General features: G+C 36.2%; 1 protein-coding gene across 2 annotated transcripts in view; it reads right to left on the bottom strand.

The window, feature by feature from the left end:
* Positions 1–23,226, bottom strand: part of Ush2a (Usher syndrome 2A (autosomal recessive, mild)) — a gene marked incomplete in the record, with an annotated part of 661,834 nt that overhangs the window by 547,365 nt on the left and 91,243 nt on the right. For both annotated transcript variants that reach the window (XM_013519932.1, XM_013519934.1), the window contains 2 exon segments: positions 9,378–9,508; positions 12,057–12,252. In XM_013519932.1, coding sequence (XP_013375386.1) covers positions 9,378–9,508; positions 12,057–12,252 — 327 coding nt within the window.

Genomic DNA, 23,226 nt, shown 5'->3' with positions numbered 1-23,226 from the left:
GCTTTCCTGTCATATCTAAAAAGATACATTCTCCCCAGAGTTTTTTTAATTTGAGCTCATGCATTCAGTCCTCTGTCTGCCTTTGAGTTAAAGCTTTGTAGGTGATACAAGGTAGGTGTCTAAGATAGACAGTTGTCCCAGAACCACGTAAGAGAACCATCATGGTTTCTCCATGGAATTTTCCTAGTGCTGTCATCAGAAGTCAGTTTTATACAAAAGTAACAGTTTCTATTTCCAGGCTCATAGTTCCACTGCAGTGCAGACATCCATACGGCCACTGTCCACCAGAACCAGTCTACTGAGCACGGTGACACGACGTCAGACTTGGAAAGTGGAGTGTGAGTATTCCAGCGGTGCTTTTTCCCAAGATGGTTTTGGAGAAGGGCGTGTGTGTGTGTGTGTGTGTGTGTGTGTGTCTGTGTGTGTGTGTCTGTGTGTCTGTGTCAGTGTTACTGGGGATTAATCCAGGGTCTTGCATTGATCTACTTCCTCACCCTTTTTATTTTTAATTGAGACAAGGTTTTGCTAAATCACTAAATTTCCCAGGCTGAGCTTGAATATGCAGTTCTCCTGCCTCAGCCTCCAATAGCTCAGATTACAGACATACTTGAGCTCCTTAAATTTCATCATTATATCAATGTCTGAAAAGAAGCCAGTTGGACTTTTAACTAGGATTGTATTGAAACTGTGGTCAACTTGGAGAATGTTTCTATCTTATCCATAGTAAGTCTTCTGATACAATAGCATTGGACGTCTTTCGTTTACTTAGATTTTCTTTAGTTCAACATTTGTAGTTTCCACCATATAATTTTTTCACCTTTAATAAACTGACTACATTTGTTTGTTTGTTTTGTTTTACTTCTGGTACCAGGAATTGAACTCACGACCTTGCGCTTGCCAGGCAGGCGCTTTGCTGCTGAGCTAAATCCCCAGCCTCTGTTTGTTTTTGTACAGGACATTGAACTCAGGGCATTCATGCTTACCTACAGCGTCAGCCTTTTTCTTATTTTTCTTTTTGAGACAAGGCCTTGCTAAATCTCTAAGTTGTTCAGACTGGGCTCAGACTTGTGTTCTCCTGCCTCACCCTTTCAGATTGCTAGGATTTCAGACCTGTGCCACCAAACTTGACTTAGATTTACTAAGTATTATATCCCCTTGATGTTATTTTACATGAAGTTGTTTTTTATAGTTTAGTTTTTAGATTGTTATTTGCAGGTGTACAGAAATATAATTGATTTTTGTATACTGATGTTGCATTCTGCAAATCTGTGAAATGCATTTATTAGTTCTAAGAGTTTTTAATGAGTTCCTGTGCATTTTTGACATGCAAATGAATGTCATAAGCAAACAGAGTCAGCTTGATTTTCTTTCCTATCAGAATAGTTTTTTTTTTTTCTTGCTTAATTACCTGGCTAGAACTTGGAATAAAATACTGAATAGAAGTAGACAGGAAATATTGTCTTCTTCCCAATCTTAGGAGAGAAGTATCTGGCTTCTCATTGAGATACCTGATTTTTGTATAGAACATATTGCATAACATACATTGTATACAATGGGCTACATAGGTATTATTACATATTTTAGGGCACAGATACATGTCATTAATACATAATTATACATTATGAGTGCATTCTACAATATGAATGTGTGACAGTTACTGATTGGGTCAACTGAGTAAGAAATGCCAGACTAAACTGGATGAGCATAGCTGCGGGTGCGGGAGGCCCTCCCTGTGGAGCATTGCTGTCAGAACGGTGTAAAGGGAAACCAGGAAGGCAGGCTCGATTCTGTTTCTTCAGAGGTGCTCCAGTGTTGAACTTTATACACAATATAGACGAAACCGACATCACTATGGCAAAATAATTACTACTCACCACAAAAAGTGCTTTTGATTTGACCTTAAAGGAATGAAATCTAATCATTAAACATCTGCTTTAAAAATTCTCTTTCAAATATAGTAAAGCCCAGTGGCCACTTTAAAAATATATTTTACCTCATATTTACCTCTTGGGATCATAATTATTCACTGTTTCTTGGTTTTAATGTCGTTCCCTGTCTCATACTCCTTTTTCATTTGTATATAAAGCATGGATGGTGAGTGCTAATGTTCTTAACATCATGCAAAGGGTATTAACCGGGCACTTCAGTCATAACTGAGTTAGAACTGGCCTTAAGTTTTTTAAATACTTTCCTTTGAGATTTTTAAATCAGTTTTGAATTGTCTGCTAAAACATTAATTTTTAGGACTCATTTCTCTTTCTCTGTGTGTGTGTTTCATTTTAGAAATAGTTATGGATTCAGTGGAAGTTGCTGAGACAGTATAGAGGCCTGACATAATGCTTTCCCCACTCTCTCCCATTGTCTACCTCCTATATACAATAGTACAATAGGAAAAATGGGAATTTCAGTTGTATAAGTTGTAATTATTTCACTATAAAGACATCTCTTTTCTGTGTTCTGTAATGGGCGGTTGCAGATGAAACTGCTATTAAAATGTCTATGCAGGTTTTAACAACATATACTTCATTTCTTTGCATTAAAACCTCAAGATAGCAATTGGAGGTTTTGCTCATAAGTGTGCATTTATTTTTTTAATTCACTCTTAGGGTTTAGATCTAAATTGGCCCCCAAAAGTCTCATTGTTGGAAGGTGACTAGATGATGGTGGTGTTATACTCACCCGTGAAGTCACCTATTTATGAGTTCAATAGTTCAAGCGTTGTCAGGAAACAGATCCTGGTGGGAGGTGGGTCACAGGAGGGGTGATCTGGCAGGACAGATTCTTATATCGGCCCCCTCCTTCTGTCTATTTCTGCTTCCTCACTGCCATGACGTGAGCAGTTATCCCCTCCCAGGCCTTGTACCGTACTCTTTCTGCCTTGGAGCCAGCCTATTGTGGGATGGAAACTATTGGACTGTGAGCAAAATATCCATCTTATTTTTAAAGTTGTAGGTATCAGATATTCTGCCCCAGTGACAGAAAAACTAAGACACATCTAATCAGTTTTCCAGAGAGATTTTTCTTCTACCTGAAGAATATGCATTTTTAAATATTTTTAAATGTTAATACCCATTTGCAGTACATACTGATTATATTTACTGTGCTAAGCTGGTGCATGTACACAAAGCATCTGAATTCTTTTTTCATCCACTTCTTGTCCTATCTCTCTCTGCTTTTTCCATCTTTTTGATCCCTTGCCATTTGCAAAAGTTTTATTACCATTTTTTCCAGAGTGGTTTTATTAGTTATAATCCATGTCAACAATAAATGATCTAGTTTCTCTTTATGCTTACCAGGGAACATAGCTACTCATACTAGAACCTTATCACTTAGGCTTGCCACTAGGGACAGGGACATAGTCTTCCTTCCATTCTATCTCACCGTAAGTCCAGTACTAGCAGTTATTGGCTGTGGGGAATATGAGGACACACCTAAAGAGGCTTATGTGCACTGCAAAGTTGTACAGCTAAGATTATGAAGAGCTACAGGGTGGAGGCACCAGTAGACACTGCTGAAATCAAGCATCAGTGAAGGAATCACACAGAAACTACATTTGTAAACTTCCCTGTAACCAAAACCAAAGCACACATCTAACTGAAACCCTATATTCCATTTAAAGAAAAAAATTTCCTGGAGAAACTGATCTACAAAATTGAAATCCTTTGATCATTATATCAGATGTGCATACATCAACATAAGCACACAAGAAATATTAAAAAAGAAACAACTCCAAAGATAATAATTCTCCAGAAATGTATCCCAATTTGAAGGAAATCTATGTAATGCCTGAAAAAGAATTCAAACTAATGATCCTAAGAAGATGTAATGCAAGTTAATATAGATGATCCAAAAAATAAAAAAAATCAGGATATGAATGAAAAACTCACCAAATAGAAAGATACCATCAAAAAAACTAATCAATAACCTTAGAGTTAAAAACTAAGACCAATGATTTAAAAATATAATAAAAAGCTTCTACAGTAGAACAAGCAGAAGAATGTATTTCTGAACTTGAGAAGTGATCTTTTAAGTTAACTCAGTCAGATGAAAAGAAAAAAGAAAAAAAAATGAAGATATGAACCTTATGTGACTATGAAGAAAAAAAAATTACATTATAGTAAATTTAGAAGATGAAGACAAAGTGAAAAATCATTCAAAACCTATTTCATAAAATAATAGCTGTAACTTCGCAATCTTGACTGAGATATAGATATTCATGTGCAAGAAACTGAAAAAAAAAAACAAACTATTTTCAAGGCATATTAAAGTAAAAATGTCATTTGTACAAGACAAAGAGAAAATTCTAAAAACATTGCAAGGAAAGCAGTAACTCATCTATAAGGGAATACTCATAAGCCTAACAGCAGATTTCTCAGCAGCAATTTTACAGGCCAGATGAAAGTGAGATGTTATATTCAAAGTACTGAAAGAACAAAAACCTGTCACTAAGTTACTCCACTGATAAAACTATTAGAACTGATAAACTCAGTAAAGTTGCAGGAAACAAAAAAGTAGTATTTTTGTACTCCAGTAATGAAGTTAAAACCAAACTTATAAGGCAATCCAATTCATAATAGCTAAAAACATTAAAATATTCAGGAATGAAGCTACCCAAGGGAGTGAAAGATCTCTACAATAAAAATCATAGAACACTAATGAAAAAAAAGATAGAGGATACACACACACACACACACACACACATACACACACACAGGATCAATATCCCAGGTTTGTGGACTAGAAAAATTAATAGTTAAAATGACCTTACTGTCTTAACTATCAAAAAGATTTCAAATATTCACTGAAATTCCTACCAAACCAAAATGTCAATAACTTTCCTCATAATTTTAAAAATGCTGAAATTGATGTGAAGCTATAAAATATCAATAATAGCCACATCAATCTCGAGCAGAAACAATAAAGCTGGAGCCACCACAACTGACTTCAAAACACTATAAAACTACAGTAACAAGCACAGCATGAGACAGACATATAAAGGGCAAAACAGACCAACAGAACACAATAGAGAGCCTAGAAATTAACCCACAGTCATACAGGCATCTGATTTTCAATAGAAGCATATGAATATACAGTCGAGAAAAAGCAGGTTCTTCAATAAGTAATACTGGCAAAACTGGACATACAGATGCAAAAAAATGAAACTGGATCCCCTAACTGGACACAAAAATCAACTCTACATGGATTAATCACCTAAATGTAACATCTAAAACTCTGAAACTGCTAGAAGAAAAAGGTAGGCAATACATGAGTACAAGCAATAATTTTTTAGATAGGAACCCAAAGACAGAGGCACAAAAACCCACTAAAAATAGACAACTGGTGTTATATCAACCTAAGAAGCTTCTGCACAGCAAAGGAAATAACAGAATTAAAGGGCAACCTAGAAAATGGATGAAAATATTTGCAATCTATTCATCCAACAAAGGATTCATCTCAGGAATATTTGAGAAACTTCAAAAGCTGAACACCAAATAATATAATCTAATTTAGAAGGAAATAAATAACTAAATACATATTTCTCAAAAGAAGACACATAAATGGTCAACTCTTATATGAAAAAAATGTTCATCATCATACTATCGGAGAACTGAAAATCAAATATACAGTAAGATCCTATTTCATCCCAACTAGAATGGCTGCTATAAGAAATATAACAAATTGAAGAAGAAAGAGAAGAAGGAAGTCTTTTTTACTGTTGATGCAATGGACATTAGTGTGGTCATTATAGCAAACAGAAGAGAGGCTCTTCAAAAAATTAAAAATGTGACTGGCATACATTCCAGATGTCCCACTTCTATGTATACATCTGAAAGTCATGACATCAGCATACTAAAGATGCGTGTGTACAGCTACATTTCTTCAGCACTATTCATAATGGCCAAAATACGCAAGTCTGATGTTATAGCTCAGTAGTAAAGCAAATGCTTAATATGTGCCAGGTACCAGATTCCATTCTCAGTATTGTAAAAAGAAACCCAACACAATAGCTAAAATATGGAATCAACTGGACGCCTATCACTGGACAAATACAGAAAATGTGTTATATGTACACAATGGATTATTACTCATAAAGAGAAATGGAAATCTGTCATTTGCACCAACATGGAAGGAAGTGAAGGTTATGTTAAATGAGATAAGCCAGATACAGAAAGACAGACAGCACATGCTTTTTCTCACTTGTGGAAACTAAAACGTCTGTCCCATAAAAACATGATCTAGAATAGTGGTCACTAAAGAGCAGGAAGGGCTAGGGCAAAAGGGACTGGAACGAAGTGCCATGGGGGTTCGGGACACAGAGAGGAGGAAGTAGTTCTCCTTTACCTAGAGAACTGTAGGGGAACTGCTGAGCAGAATAATGCATTTTATATTATAGTATGACTAGAAGAGAACGGAATTCCAAAAACATAATTAATATTAAAAGAGATGGAAATGCTTATTACTCTGGTTTGATTATAACACATTGTTATACACATATCAGATTACTATGCTGCTCTCATATTATGTCTGAACAAAATGATCTTCAAAGGCAACCTATAAGGTCAGTGCTCAGATAAAATCTCTCTTCATTTATCCAACAATTTTTAACAAATATTTATTGGCAGTTATTATACGACTGAAGCTCTTCTGTATATGTCAGACAGGACAAAGAAAAAGAACTAAACAAGCAAATTAATTTCATAAGGACCATAATGAAAATGACAATGAGGTGAGGCAAAGGCACTGACTGGGACGTGTTTTGCAATAGGGAAGTCAGTGAAGCTATTACAAAAATGTTTATCAGTATTTGAGCTGAAGCTTGAATGACAAGCAAAGGCTGGTTGCACTTAAAATTCTCTTCATAGGTTACTTTTGGAGTACTTTTTTGTTGAGACATAATCTGTGTGCATCTCTATGAGTATAGCATAGTAATCTGATAAGTGTATACAATGTGCTATAATCAAACCAGAGTAATAAGCATCTCCATCTCTTTTGATATTAATTATGTTTTTAGAATGCCATACCTTCAAGTCATACATAATATATTATAAATTGTTCTGCTCAGCAGTTACCCTATTATTCTCTAGAAAAATGAGCATGTTTTCTGTACCCTTATGTTTTTGCTCTCTGTGAGATACCTACAAAGATGTCAGATTTGGGCTGGGGATTTAGCTCAGCGGCAAAAGCGCCTGCCTGGCAAGCGCAAGGTCGTGAGTTCGGTTCCCGGTTCCGGAGGGAAAAAAAAAAAAAAAAGATGTCAGATTTCGCTAATCAATGTATAAAAATTTACTAAGACTTCCTAAGAAAATAGGCCCTCAGTAACATATAGTGAAAATAGTAGAAATTGTCTCTGTTAATTATTCTTTTACCCTTCAGCTTCTCAACGAAGCATATGATAATTTCTTGTCAACATGCTATGGTTATTTTGAAGGTCTTTAAATCCGTATTTTGTCCTAGTTTAAAACTGTCTTTTATCTTAGCAATTTTAATGCATGCTGAAAGTTACGTGAGAAACATTTTGTCTTGAGCTTATTATATTGATACTGAACCTTTTAAAAAATGTTCTGTGACTGGATTGTGGTTTATGCTTCCAGGCACTGTACATTCAATTATTTATAACAGAATATGTAATTGTTGAAAATTAATAGAGTCATTGATTTGGTTCTTCAACATAAATTTTTCCTTTATCCATTTTCGTAATTTTCACTCAGAACAGATAAGAACTTCCACTGATGATAACTTATTTAAAAAATGGAGCTTCTGATCAACAAGTAAAACTACACCAATTGAAAAAGCTTCCGTCTGCACAGCAAATAACCACAGCAAATACCCTACGAAATGGGAGAAAGTCTTTGCCAGCTGATCTTGTGACAGGATTAATATAAGGATATGTAAGAACTAAAAAAATCAAAAGTCAAATCTCCAATCAATAAAAGGGCATATGAGAACAGACACTACTCAAAAGAGGTCCTAGTGGCCAGTAGTATATGAAAAGTGTTCAACATCTTTGGCCATGGGAGAAATGAAAATTTTAAAAAGTACACCGAGATTCCATGTCACCCCAGTCAAAATGGCTATCATAACTATCACAACAGCCAATAAAGGCTTGTAAGAATTTTGAAGGAAAAATGATCTTTCTACACCGCTGGTGGGAATGTAAATTAGGACCAAACAGTATGGGAACCAGCATGAAGGTCCCTCAAGAAACTGCAAAGAGAACCCATGTGACCCAGTTATACCACTCCCCTCGTATACCCAAAGAAAGTCAAGTCAGCACACTGTAAGGATACCTGAATGAATACTCGTGTTCATTGTACCACAGTTCACAATTGCCCAGATGTAGAACCAGCTTAGGTGCTGAATAATGAATGAATGGATGAAGAAAGTGGGGTATGTGTATATTATGGAGCACTATTCATCTATAAAGGGCAAAAATTAAATAATTTCCAGGAAAAGGGATGGAATTAGAGATCATTATGTTAAGCAAAATAGGCCAGATTCATAAAGTCAAGCATCTCATGTTTTCCCTAAAATTTGCAACTAAAAGGTAGAATGAATGTAGATAGGGAATTGATAGAGTATTATTAAACAAGAGGAAGAGTACGAGCAGAGATGGAGATATGGTATAAGAGAGGGTAACAGGGATGGGTATGATCAACATGTTACAGGCATATATGAAAATATTACATTGAAGCCCAAAATTTTAAAAAATTTGTAAGCACTAATAAATATTTTTAAAATACATTTTTCCATGTATACCCAAATCTGAAGAAGGAAGGGAAGACAGGAGGAAGGAAGGATGTAGGGAGGGAGGGATAGATATATGTGAACCGAGGTTAGCTAGAATCTGTATTCATCTAGGTTGGAAATTAATATTTACAGTGTAGGGAGTCAAAATATTTAAAAATTATAAAAAATGCCTTGTAATGTTAGTTGAGAGACAAGCTGGAAAAAGGAATTTAAAATCCTGGCACTCAGAACCTGCATTTGATCCTCTCAGAAGTGACTTTTGCTCTACCATCTTCGTGGAACTTCTGGTAAAACTGTTCTTATCTAGTAATATTAACTTCACTAATAACCCTAAGATTTATACTCGACTGACCTCATAGTTTACTTAGAACCTCCTTCCTCCAATATCTTTTGACACTTGCAAAAATTAACCTAGAATTCCCCTTCCTGGGTGCCAGGGACGGCCTCTGTGATATTCTGTGCCATGTTTGCAATGAACCCTGGACAGGGTTCCCTGGAAAGAGACCATCGCTTTGAGTGCAAACAGACAGTGGGTCAGTAAACGTAGACTTCAAGTGCACGTGGAGAACATGCCCAAGCCTGTTTCTGGCAGAGAGCGGAGTGTTTTACCTTCACTGCCGAGAACCAACCTGGTCACAGAGGAGGCTCCTGTTCCTAGTGCCAGCCGCATCACAATCGCAGGGTTTGCAAACATCCACGGCTGAGGGATCTGCACCAACTTGTCGGAAAAAGTAATCCTTGCACAGCTCACAGTTCTTTCCTGTGTGGGGGAAAGGTTATGCATTATGACTTCTAATTCATTAAAATCAGCTGCATAACTCAAAATTAAAGACGATATCCCTTTGAGGGAATTCCGTAATTTTGGGGACGTCCATTGTAATGCACCTTTCATCTCTACCTGCCAATTTAGTGATCCAGAGCATATGAAACAATGAACCTGTTACGAACTGTGCTTTACTTCATTAAACTCCCATCTGCTATATAATACCACTCCACTAAAATGCTACGCTTTGTAGGGGCCCATACATTTTTTAAATGTACCTTAATTTAAAATTTTATTTCTAGGGCTAAAATTCTTCATGTAAATCACATATGAGAAATTTCTACACATGTTGTAGATGATACTTACAAAGTATAAAGCTAATAGTTTGGTAGTATTAGAAATATCATTCCAAAATTAAATCTTATAAAGTTGCAAGGATGTTTTCAGCACAACAAATTATTATGTATTTAACATAACTAGAAGCAAATGCTTCTGTGAGGGACTCATTATTTTATTTCAAATATCAAAACAGAAATTCACTATTCAAATAATTTTCATATTAAATGTCAGAATAGCCTGATTTATTAGATGATGGATATTGGTTATGTGTTAATTAAAATTTACATGGAGCTATATTTGTAAAATGTCTCTATTTATATGTGCTGGCCACCCTCAAATCTGTATCTCCAAACTAGAAATCTCTCTTTATCATTTGATTTACTATTTAGTAAGAGATTACTAAGTGCCAAGCATGATGTTAACTGTTGAGGGGTATAATAGCAAGAAAATGCACAGTGTTCATTGCGTTTGTTCCCACAGAGCTTTCTTCCACCTTTGGGTAAGATGGGCCTTCATCAAACTGTACTAGGAATAAACGCACACCTACAAACTGTGACAATCAAAAGGTGCCTCAAAGGCATGTGGGTGGTTCAGACCTCTCCTGAGGTACCACGAAAGCATGGTAGAATTTCAGAACAGTCTCCAAGTGCCACCAGAGAGTCTGGTCCTATCTCTTGGAAATACACCACGGACACGTCTAAAACAGTACTGTCATCTGCAATTTGACCCTTCTGCCTCTCCCTGCAAGTGCCAGTGCTAATGTCTTCCTGTCTCGTGGACTCCACTGTCCATCCTGAAGCTCTCAGGTACAGACTCGACCCTTCCTCATCCTCTTACCTTCTCCTGTTGACAAAAGCGCTCATGTTTCCATGCTAAATATCTCTTGGATAATTTGTCTTATTTAAAAGAACCTTAACATTATTTCTTTCCTGGATGATTGCAGCACTAATAACCTCATTTTTTTCAAACGCGACCATCTCCAATCCATTCTCCAAACTATCGCCAAATGAGTCTTTTAAAAACACAAAACTCATTAGGTGCTTAAATATATAAAATCCTTTAGTGGGATCTCATTGACTTTAGGACAGAAGTCAAACATTTTTTCTTGAGTACTAGGAATTGAATCCAGGGCTCTCACACTATGCTGAGCTTTATCCCCAACTTTTCTTCTGAGACAAGATCTCATTCAGTTGCCTACTCTGGGCTCAAAGTTTTGGATCCTCCTGTTTCAGCCTCCCAGGGTGCAGGGATTATAGCCATGCCAGCCAAACTCTTTATTACCACTTACAGGGCCCTCCTGATCTGGCCCTGCTTTCCTTGCTAGCTTCTTTTCTCCGCATTGGTCATTTTTCTCTTTCAAGGAGTCACATTTCTCCCTCTTCCCTGTCACTGCACATGTTTTTCCTCCTGGAAATGTTATTTCAGTCCCTACTAGTTAACATCTACTTATGAAACAACTGCAGGATTGTCCTTTGAGCAGTCTGCCTTCCTCACTACACAGTAATCCAAGACAGAAGCATCCATTCTCCTATCCCTCTTCACCTCTCCACATCAAGCCAAGGAGATGCCCAAGACTACCTAATAAACTTCTTCTACCTTCAGAGCCATACTCTCGGATGCATCAGACTCGGGCCATCATATTTTGAAATTCAGATGTTGTTTGTTTCTGGTTTTCACATATTGCCCTTCGGAAAATAATAATTTTAAACACTTGTCCAAATGCTGTGTGGCTTTAGAACAAGACTTTACCAACTTCTGCCTTTAACTAGAGTTGTAACAGAGCATCTCCAGATTACCAGTTCCATGTCAAATCTGAACGATACATAAACACATCTGTGTGAGGAAGAAGATATAAGGAGACTTTGAAAAAATTTGTTTTGGGGGGATGCATGATCACACACGTAAACATGCATACACACATGAATACATACATACACACTCACACTAAGTGTTCCTTTGTGGTTTGGTCAGACAGTGTGAACTCTTTAGCAGAAATCTCTTCCTGAAACGATATTGTTCAGGGCTGGAGCACATTTTTAAGACCTAAATGAATACGTGTAATTAGGAAGGTTAGATGTACCAGCTTTGCTTTGCGAAAGCAGTGGTTTGAAAGCACATATTTAAGGAAGATGGAGCTAACTGACCAGGTTAGAGGTGGATGCAGGCGGCCACAGAGGCGGGAGCAGCAGCCGTCCACTCTCCTTACCTGCAGTGTTGTGCTGGCAGGCGTCGCACACTCCTCCTCCCCCTCGGCCGTGCTCCAGAGGAAATGGGTCCACCGAGGCGTTGTAGTGGCAACTCGTAGAGTGGCCGTAGCACTGACAGGGTTTACAGGCGAAAGCGTGGACTTGATCCCCTCCTCGGAAAGGCTTGTCATTGTACAGAGGCAAGCATCGATCACACTAGGGCAATAAGGTGACATCAGGACAAAGAGCTGTGACTTTTTAAAATTTGTAAACCATTTACTTCACTAAATATTAAGTTAATATTCATGAGTTAAAATCCAGTGATCCTTTTAAAAAAGGTTTAAGACATCAGAAAAAAGGCATTTCATAGGCATGATTCATGATTGTTCCATGACCTTTAAAACCTTGTTGAAACACTAAAATCTCCCTGCTTTCACTTATAACAGTAAAGGAAATGGAAAATAGCAAAATATTAATTGAGCACTCTAAACTTGGAGAATGGAGCTGTTTTCATTTCTTTATAGAAATCTCTGCAACAGTGCTTGGAGCCATGTTCACCTTCCACTCATCCCAACCATCTGGCACTAAGCAAGCGTATTTCCCTCGCCCTGGAGAACTGGCAGGCTCATTCCTCAGGTTTGGAGCAGCCTGCCACTTTCGGACCTTTGTGATTTTTTTTGGTGGTGCAATATCTTTGAGAATTCCTCCATTGTGACGTTTTTGCTGGCAGACTTCCTCTGGGACATCCTCCCCTCAACCACTGCTTGGCAACCACTTTCCTCACTTGCTGTAAGTTTGTCTTCCCTAAGGTGCTTGGCTGTATACCTCACTCCTCAAAGGGTAGCAGCCCTTAACGGCTTGTTTTTTGTAACTGCATTTACTTTCAACTTGATTTTCACTTCCAGTACTTTCATCACGGTTCTTTCACACTGTGTGCCAATTCCCTTTCTCTGAGGGTTCATGTCTGTAAAGTGTCACACGTCACTGGCCAGTAGGAAATACAACACAACCAAACGCTTTCCTGCCTGTGAATATGTGCAATAGGGATGTGCCATGACCAATCACCAATGGGCTTTGAAAGAAGGGACAGGATTGGTCACTGACCATGACAGGCATCTGTAACTCACACGTTAATTGGTTCGCTGAAGAGCCAGTAACTAAGCTTGTTTACATAATACAAGATCAGCAAAGGAAGTGGAAAATAAATACCACTGATGACTTGACCTTTAACAAGTTGAAGTATTCACATAAGACGATTGCCTCTAAAATGTGTATATGTGTACCTTTTTTTCCTTTCAAAACTGAGAATGTATATGTCTCCCATCTTAATATATACTCTTGCATCATTAAATATCATGTGGTTGACTGCATTTTTTCTTATATTTTTCATAAAAGAAGTTATTTCAATATTTTGTGATTATGATTATGCATTTGGATTTTCTATAATTTTACTTTCTTGAGTGGTTATGTATCTAAGTATTTCATTAAGAAAATTATGAGACAAAATCATATTATTAAAGAATATAAACATTTTTAAGGATTCTGCTTTAAAAAGGCCAAATTCCTTCTAGAATAATTAAGCTCAATTGTTTTCTACCAGCAATATCTGAGAATGTGCATTTTCTTGTGTTCTCCCCATGTTTAAAACATCATGGCTAGCTCTTCACTATTTTGATTTTAGAAGATGTATTAATCGTGGTTTTATTATACAGGGGTTTGATTATGAGTAGGGCCAAATATTCTTCACCTATTTCTAGGTTATACATAGTTCTTTTTGGGAAAAAACGTTCGTTTTATCATTCATGTTCATTGTCCTTATTGACTTTAAGTATACAAAGTTTTTCTTATACTTGTAAAACAATGAATTTTGATCCACACTTTTTACTATGGTATTTTCTTCTATTTTATTGGGCAGAATTTTCTGCATAAGAGGTAATTGTCATAGTATAGTGGTGATGAAGACATATTTCTGTTTTTTCTGGCTTTATTGGAAATATCTTTAATATTATAACTTTTAAAATAATATTGACTATTGATTTTAGGTAGATGATCTTTATTACCTTAAAGGAGAAATATCTATTGGAAGACAACCAGATGCATTTGCTTGAAAAATAAGAAATACATTTTAAATACTATTGAGTGTTCTGATTTAACTATTTGACCTCTGGGCTGACAAATCATATATTAGGTTAATAGAGTAACTGAAATCTATATTTGAATTCTTCAGATAAACTGAACATCATTAGTAGTAAATAATGCAAAATAAAAAACTTCTTTAGAAGTTTTGCATTCACACTCCATGTAACTGTTCCATGATTTTATTATGATTTATTAAACAGATTTTAAATTACTAATAGGTAATCAATATGTATTTATATGTCTATCCATGTTGGACAAATCTGTTGACTTTAGTACGTATGCTTTGTACACACATTGATTAACTTTAAAAAATAAGGAAAATTTTAACAGCTAAATGATCAGAAACTTCTCATTTTGTACAGATGAAAACCTATTACATTTTGTTGAACTTTATTTCATATAAAGTATGATCAATTCAAGAAAAGTTTAAAAATTTAAAAATAATGTAAATATCAGAATTTCCAAATATTATTTTTCTCACACTTTATATGCTGTGAAATACTTAATATGACTGTCCTAAATGCCCAGTGTGTGCCAGGATTGCATATTTAATTATCAATCAGGAGAGTCAGACCCTGTAAAATATTTCCCCATGTATCTATATAATCTTCTGCCTTCCTTTTTAACAATGTTAAAAAACTATTTTGATATTGGGACAACAAAGTTCATTCTCCTGCTCTACATTCTGTAATAAATATTTAATAGTTCAGAGCAGTTTGACATATTTCATGATCATTATTGGAAGAAACTAAAATCAAAAGCATTTTTTGCTAGTGTTTACTTATCTCCACTGGTTGATAGCTGAGCAATTTCTCCTTATAGTACTTTTCAAGGAAAAAAGAAAAAAAAAAGAATTTAATTGTCCAGTATGTTACTGTTTAATGATATCCTAAAAAATTTTAGCATAAAAAAGTAATGTTTTCCTCTTAGCTGAGGAGAAAAATGAAAACAGAGAAAAGAAAATATAAATAACATAAACGTTAGGTCATAATTTTCACAATAGGCAATGCTTCATTCTAATAATTGGTAAAAAATGTACTCTTACATTTTTCCAATTTAAAACTTACCTAAAGCAATGGAGATTCTTTACCCCCACACACACCATTTCTCACTCTTTGGGGCAAGTGTCTCTCTCCTCTATATTAATACCTTGATCTTGTTGCTATCACCTTGTACTGAAATGACTGTTTACTTACATTTCTCTTTCAGAAAATGTAAATTATACTGCCTATGTCATCCATACAGCAGAACACTGGAGACAACTACTAGACTGAAAATTTACATCCAATGATATTATTACATATCTGGAAAAGCTTGTTTTTGAAAGAATTTCAACAAGACACAGAATGGGCAAAATTCATAAACAGCATAATATTTGTATGGAGTCTTTATAATTGCATGTAGCAAGATGATTTGCAATAAATCATTCACAGCTATAAAATCAAAGTCATCTCACAAAACAACTATTAGAATATTGTCAACTATAGGACTTTAGCCAAAAAATTTTTCAAGTAGGGGAACAGACTTCTTTAATCTTTTCCTCCTAGCAATAACCACATATAAATCAAATTTATTTCACAGAACCAAAAGTTAGAGTTGGCAATAGGCTACAAGTCAGACAGCATAATTCAACTACTGGTGCTTATGTTGTACTAACTATAAAATACCCACTGTGGAAAGTAACATGAAATGAATAGTTTCAACGTGCTAGGCTCCATAGTAAACATTTCAAATGAGTTATTCCTCATCTTCGGATGAAGGGATAAAATAACTGTGGTATATATAAACAGTGGAATTTTATTCAGCAATAAAAATATGAAGCCCTATCATTTGCAGCAACGTGGATGGAACTAGTAGACATAAGGTGAAAGACATCAGGCACAAGGAGACTAGTGCCACACGTTCTGAGGTATATGCTGTGATGGCAAATCTTGATGGTTGCCTTAACTGGCTTGTGAAACACTTAGGGAATTAGTAAAGTGCACTTCTTGGTGTGTCTGTGAGGAGGTTTCCACAGATGATTGGCATAGGGGACAGTGAGCTGAGGCAGGGGATGATACCTCCCGGGTTTGGGTGGCACCATCCAACAGGATAGGGACCCAGACAGAAAAGATGTTAGAAGGAGGAGGAGGCAGAAATGCAGGCTGTCTGCCTCCTTCTGTCTTTGCCTCTTGGTAACCGGAAGGAGAGCAGCTTTGTTCAGCCATGTTGTTCCTCCATGATGTTTTGCTTCACCATAAGCCTAAACAATGGAGCCAGTATGCTGTTATTTTCAGGTATTTTGTCACAAGAGGAAGTTGACTAACACATATGTGAAAGCTGACATCTCACGGGAGTGGAGAATTGAGTATCAGTAACCAGAAGATTGGGGGATGAAGAAACACAGAAAGGATAATAGACACAGGGAAATGGCCTGACAGGAAGAATACCTTCTAATGGTCTATAACACATAAGGTAAGGATGGTCAACAACAATCAATTGTGTAGTTCAAATATGTAACAGATAAGATTTTAATGTCACCCCAAATAAATGATAAAGATCAATTATCTCAATCTGGTCATTATACATTGTATCTGTGCATTAAAATATCACACTACGCCCCATAAGTATGTGTACTTAGTATGTACTAATAAAAGTATTTTAAACAAATAAAACATTATCTTATTGGATCATCTAGGTCTTAGGTCACATACTATCCCACATCCTACTTCTGTGTCTTGACTTGCTAGCCCTATGTTCTTGTACAATTATCTTTGCTTTTTAAGTCTTATTGTTTTCATCCAGTGACTTGGAGTAATAGTCCCAATCTCATGAAGTTGCTGTGAAAAACAACCACTTATCAGAGTGCCTGTCACATGGATGGTCACCCTTGCCTGCTACTTTGAATTTTACTTCATTAACAACTGAGCATTAAAGAGGTTAGATAACATAAACAATGTTCTAGACAGTCCTTGATTCTACTGTACTCCTATGAATCTTGGTTTCTCCATCTTTAAAAGAAGGATAACAAAGTATCTTATTTATCAATGATTCAAAATCATCTTATCATATGTGTGATATATAAATAATGCCTCCAAACAAAGCCTGCTAGATGTTTTGCATTCAATCTGAGTTGTGAGGAGGAGGGGGAAGAAGAATGAGCAGAGAAGTACAAATTCTTTGGCAGCGTTGATCTCAAATCGGAGTAGAGCAGCAGTGTAGACGGTTCTCCTGCAGTACATTGCCTATCACCATTAACAGGAAACACACAGATCTGTGATCTGCTCTAGAGAAAGGGACCTAAGAGTGGAACAAGAAGTAATTTATGACCCAGATTTGTTTCTGATTAATTTTATCATCTGTAGATTCAACCACAGAGGATCCTACTTCTTGAAGAGCCATCAGGTGCCAGTGGGGTATAATATGACTACTTCTAGTAATCTGAAGTATAGAGATGTGTTCTAATTGGGTAAATGGGAGACTGGATGAAAACTCACTTTTTAACTCCATGGGTTTGAAGGAGAGAAATGAGCTCATTAAAATCTCTTCCCCGGGTCAATTAGCCATGCAATTATCCTCATTCCCACTATTTTTAAAAACTCTATTCCATTGTAAATCTTTAGCAAAAGACAAAATGTTACTGTAAGACAATTCCTATACCTGCTTTTGTTTGTTTATTTATTTATTTATTGCTTTACTTTAAGATCTTACTATTGAAGAACCTAGTTTCCTGACGATAGTGTTTATTTTCCAGGTTGTGTTTTCTGGAATCGGAGTGTGTAGAAGTGAGGGACTGGACCCCGCGGGCCTGTCATGCCAGTTACAGATGCAGTTTGTCTTCTAGAGAGCAACTGCTGGCCATCTGAGTCTGCATTATTGCCTACATGAATTGCGGGAGCCAGTCCAGCAAAAGCACCATTTTGATCTTTTGGTGAAAACATCATTTTTAGTTTTTGTGTATGATTTTAAAAATTCTCATGTGAGATTTATTCTTGTCAACCTAAAAAGCTACTAACAGAAAGGCTTCCTGCAAATGAGATGAATGTCAAGGTAAATACTACAGCAGCACCCCAAAGCCACAGCCATAGCCTCCTTAATATTTAAAATCAAAGAGGAATTTTGCTTCAGTTTAATGAAGTGGATTTGCTTCTACTATCTACTTGCAATAGAGAATGAATGACCACCCTTTGGTGAAGAACTTAAAAACTTGAAGAATATGCGTGCCATATTATGCCTTCCTAAGGAAAACAACCAATGTTATTACTTTACAACTCTTAGGCTGAGTTTTTTAAATCATTGTAATACCAGAGGGAGCATGGGGGCAGCTAACAGCAATGTATCTTTTTGGGGAACAGGACTTATAAAAAGGATCACAGCAGACACTGTTCCTATAAGGGTAGTTTATCCTCTTCTACTTGGAGCAATGTGTGTGCCTGTGTGTTGAACCCTGGAATTTCACTGGAGTTCAGGAAAGTAAGTTCTAAAGCTACTGAGAAAGTGGTTTTATAATGGGGTGTGGAAGAAAGGGAACACGTTAAATAGCTTAAAATAGGAAATGTTTTTTTAAAATCATAGAAAGGGTAAATTAAAAATTTTATTACAATAATAAGTGACACATTACTATGAATTCCCCTCAAAATACTCCCCTTTGGTTGGGATATTCCTATTCCATCATTCTTATCACTTTCTAAAACAGTTCTGGATGGTCCCATTTCTGTGAGTGTCTTTATGAGGTATGATCAATGTGGAATGCTGCTGCCTGCTGCTGTCCAATGGAAAGGCAGGTTTGTCAAACATGACGCTGTGTCCTCATCCACCCTCATCACTGGATCTGCCACTGTGTCACTTCTGTCTCTCTCCAGAGATCAGAAAGTCCGTGAAAGCTCAACATTTTGAATTGATTCAGGCCATAGAGACAGCCAGGGCAGTACAACTAAACACACAAAAGAGGAATTCCAGAACTGCTTCAGAAAGCAGCAAGAGGCTGGGGATTTAGCTCAGCGACACAGGGCCTGCCCAGCAAGTGGAAGGTCATGAGTTTGATCCCCAGTACTGGAAAAAAACCAAAAACCAAAAACCAAAAAAAAAAAAAAAAAAAAAAAAAAAAAAAAAGCAAGAAAAATGGGACAAGTGCATTCCAAGTGAGGGGAAGTATTTTGGAATGATTAATGGTTATATGATCTTTCACAAAATATTCTTTTTAATTTAAATATTCACCATATTTTTATCACACCCTAAATATCTTTAAAAAAATAATTAAAATATTTGCAAAAATAAATACAGTAAGGAAAATATATTCATAATAGAGTTTAAATTTTGAAACCAACTTAACAATAAGTGTATAATTCTATATAACCTTAATATATAATTTAGATTCATCTATAAAGATACAACTTTAAGAAGGTATAAACATATTACTTTGATTGGAGTAACAGGTCATCAAATACATAAACTAAGTGTATTTGCAACAGTTATCTATGTTTGGGATTACACATGACTGCTACATTTTATAACCTTTCTTTCACAGTGAATATTTATATATTTTTAAGTGGAGGACAAATAAAATACAGCTGCATGGATTCATACAAAAATTATACATTGCATGTAATATTTCACTATGAAAAGCTAAGAAAATTGAAATATTTGTTTTAAATTACAGATATAAAGAAAATATAAAAAGTTATTCTTCTTTCAAGTACAATGTAGACTGAGTCAATTACCAGTAAAGAGAGTCTAAGTTTTAAAAGATGTAACTTTTTTCAAAGCAATGAGATTAATATACAAAAACAAAGATTGTTGAACAATGACTGCTTAAATTTCTGATTTAAAATATGACTTAAAACATGCACAACCAAATGCTTCCCTGACATCTATTCTGGCTTTTGATCCTAAGGATGATGTTATGCTATTACCATTTTGTGTTGTTTACAGACGTGGATAAGTGAGGAGGGATTCTTTGCTCTATCCTTTGATCATAAAGTTTCATAAAACTACTAAACTTTGTTCTCACAATTGTGTTTCTCCACAACTCCTTTCAGATAATAGAAGATCTATAACAAAATGGAAGAAGTAATAATTGGCAAATGCGCTATGAATACATCTGGGAATTTTCATTGCTTTTCAGTCAATGATTTTAAGGTTTTATTTAAAATACAGTAATATGTATATATTTTATGCAGCCGCTGAAGCAAATGGTTTTCTATTTAATGTTTCCCCAATCTCCAGTTGATCATCTGTCACTTTTAATTATGGTCCAGTTTCTTCTGTAACAAGTAGATTTTTCCTGATATGTCCCTGTATGCTCACATTATAAATCTGAACAATGGCTGTCCCAGGGTCAAGAACATTCACCACTGATTTATTTAACTGCTCTCATTTTGATCATTTCTTCATAATAATCAAGTCCTCTAAGTTGCAGCCAAAAACTTTGACAAGTTCACTTAGGAAAATCATCGAATAATCATTGAATCTTGAAGACACTGATGTAATTTATTTTATTACATTATCGTCTAATAATACACAATGACATTTCACTCTTCTGGATCATTAAAGTGGAATGCAGTATTCTTTTCTCATTATTATAGACTAGCAAAGATCATATTTCAAAGAAAATCCTCAAGCTACTTAGCTTTCTTATCACATCTCAGTGTTGGTCTTTTATTTCTTTATACTGTACCTTCAAATTTACAGAGAAAGCATAAACTTTTACAAAGGAAAATGTAGAACACTTAAGTAGGAGCAAACTCATCGGTTCAATTGCTTGTATTCAATAATCATAAATGCACATTATACATCTTGAAAAACAGAAGGAAGAAACCGTCATCTTGGTCATGCATACAGGAAGTCCATGGGATGGTTAGCAGCTGCAGGAGGAGATATACCTGCCAGTGCTCACCTCAGAGCTCTTTGGGATCAAAAGTTTAGCACCTTTGTAAAGTGGAAGTTCATAATGATGCCCATGGGTCACCAAAAACAACTTCACTTATCCTCAGTGTTCATAAACTAAGAGAAAAGAGAAGTAAAGGACCTGTTTCTTGAACGATTTCAAAGAGTAGATTTAAATATTTTCAAAACATTTATTTGAAAAAGTCACATCTGGAAAATGTAAGGTAATTTCCTAATCATGTTGAGCAAATGAAATAATCCTGCATTTTTCATTAAGTCTAATATATGCCATATGGGCTAAAATTTTAGGGTCACAAAGGAGAACAGTGGGTACTATCTTATTAAATTTTTGTAGAGAAAATAGCATTTTGTCTGTACTTCTAATGTCGTGGGAATTATCAGAGAATGTTGTAATAGTTCATTACTTACAGTTTCCCTTATGCTTTGAGCTTCTTGAAGCAAGAACTAGATGTTTTGATGTAATGAATCCCGGTGTAATGTCTAGAACATTACAATTGCTCACTTATATTGATGGAAGAAGAGAAAGAATGAATAAGTGGATGCATTTATGACTGAACAAATAGCTCACTGTGTAATGCAACACAGAGAGAAAATCATTTATAAAATATGTATAAATACCTGCCTCTAGGCAATACTTGTATTGCCTTAACCATAGCTAAGATTTATGGTGTCAGGTCTAATGTTTCATTCTTAGGGGACCAAATCCTACCAACCTATGAACCAGGAGTCGCTATTACGTCCATCTTACAGATGAGAAAAGTGAGGAACAGAAAGAAATATGCTCATTTCCCAAGATCACCCACTGTAATGTGAGCCGCAATGCAGACCTGTGTGAGGACAGTGGTGTTTGTTATTTTCCACTCATGACGTTGTTCCCAGTGCCACCAGACGACTTGTTCATCCTAGGTCTTCAATGTGTTCATCGAGGTTTCCTGCTTCAAAGCCCTTGCTCCTCTCCCGGCTCCTGGGGTAGAAACCTCTGATGGAGGGAAGGGTTGAGTGCATTCGCTGCAGCCCATTCTAGATTTCTGCTCAGTCTAAAGTTGACTGCGGAGCCCTGGAAACCCTGGGATGGAAACTTCCTACTCCTGGCAGCAAACTCTACAGGTGAGGGCAGGCTCTGCCCGGGTGAGAAGAGGGTGAACTGCATAGAGCTGAGAGATGATAAAACTGTCCCTGCTTGGAGATCAGTGCAGTGCCAATTTCTGCACTAAAAGAGGTAATTTGTTAAACTATTCCCACGTGGCCGAAATGAATTGGGGACCCTCTCAACATCTAGAAATTTTTCTTTTCTCGTCAGTAGAAGGCAGCCGCACTTGCTGCAAATTACAGGAGCCTAAAGCTCTAATAATAGTAATTGTCCTCAGGCTCATTCACAGCCTCTCCTTTCCTGTGGACGCAGCAGCGCAATTGTAATTCAAATGCTGCAGTTTCAATGTGATTTCTTTTGTCTGTTAGCACCATCATCGTTATAAAATAAAAACTTTGGTATATTCATGTAACTTTTCTCCAATAGACCTTTCCCTGGGTGGTTCTAACGCACTAGCGGTAAATGTAATGGTAGGTAAACTTGTTCATTTACCATCAGTGATAGATTTTGTTGGGGAAGGACAGAGAGGGAGCTCTTAAGTACATAGAAAATGGTTCAGGGCTTTGTACATGGTAGGTGATTCTGTTTGTCTGTCTTATCTATCTATCTATCTTACATGCTGATATGAAAGAAATGAATCAGATGCAGAAAGACAATTGTTACATATGGATGTTTTTAAAAAGCTGATTGGAACATGTAACAGTGATTATTAACAGTCTGGAAAGGTAAGGGGGAAGGGAGGTAGTGGGAGATTGGGTAGAGAGGAGTAAGTTATAGTGTTCAGCAATGGGTGGCTGTAGTTCAAAGCAATACTTACAGTTTATGAATAGCTAGCAGAGATGAGTTTAAAGGCTCCAGGCTCAAAATAATGATAAAGAGATTGAAAAGTTAGTGACCCTAGTTTGGCCGGTATATATTTTATACCTAAATTGATCTAACACACTATAACCTGTAAATATGTGCACTTATGTTATGTGAATCAAATATTAAAAATGGTCAAGGGGCTGTAAATGTTAAGTACTCTGATTTGATTATCATAACCCAGATAGATGTGCTGAATCATTAAATAGTGCCTT

Source organism: Chinchilla lanigera, unplaced genomic scaffold, assembly GCF_000276665.1.
Source record: "Chinchilla lanigera isolate Chin_1 unplaced genomic scaffold, ChiLan1.0 scaffold00005, whole genome shotgun sequence".
Taxonomy (NCBI): Eukaryota; Metazoa; Chordata; class Mammalia; order Rodentia; family Chinchillidae; genus Chinchilla; species Chinchilla lanigera.
Note: the sequence above shows the minus strand (reverse complement) of the source record. Positions and strands in the feature narration are given on the sequence as shown.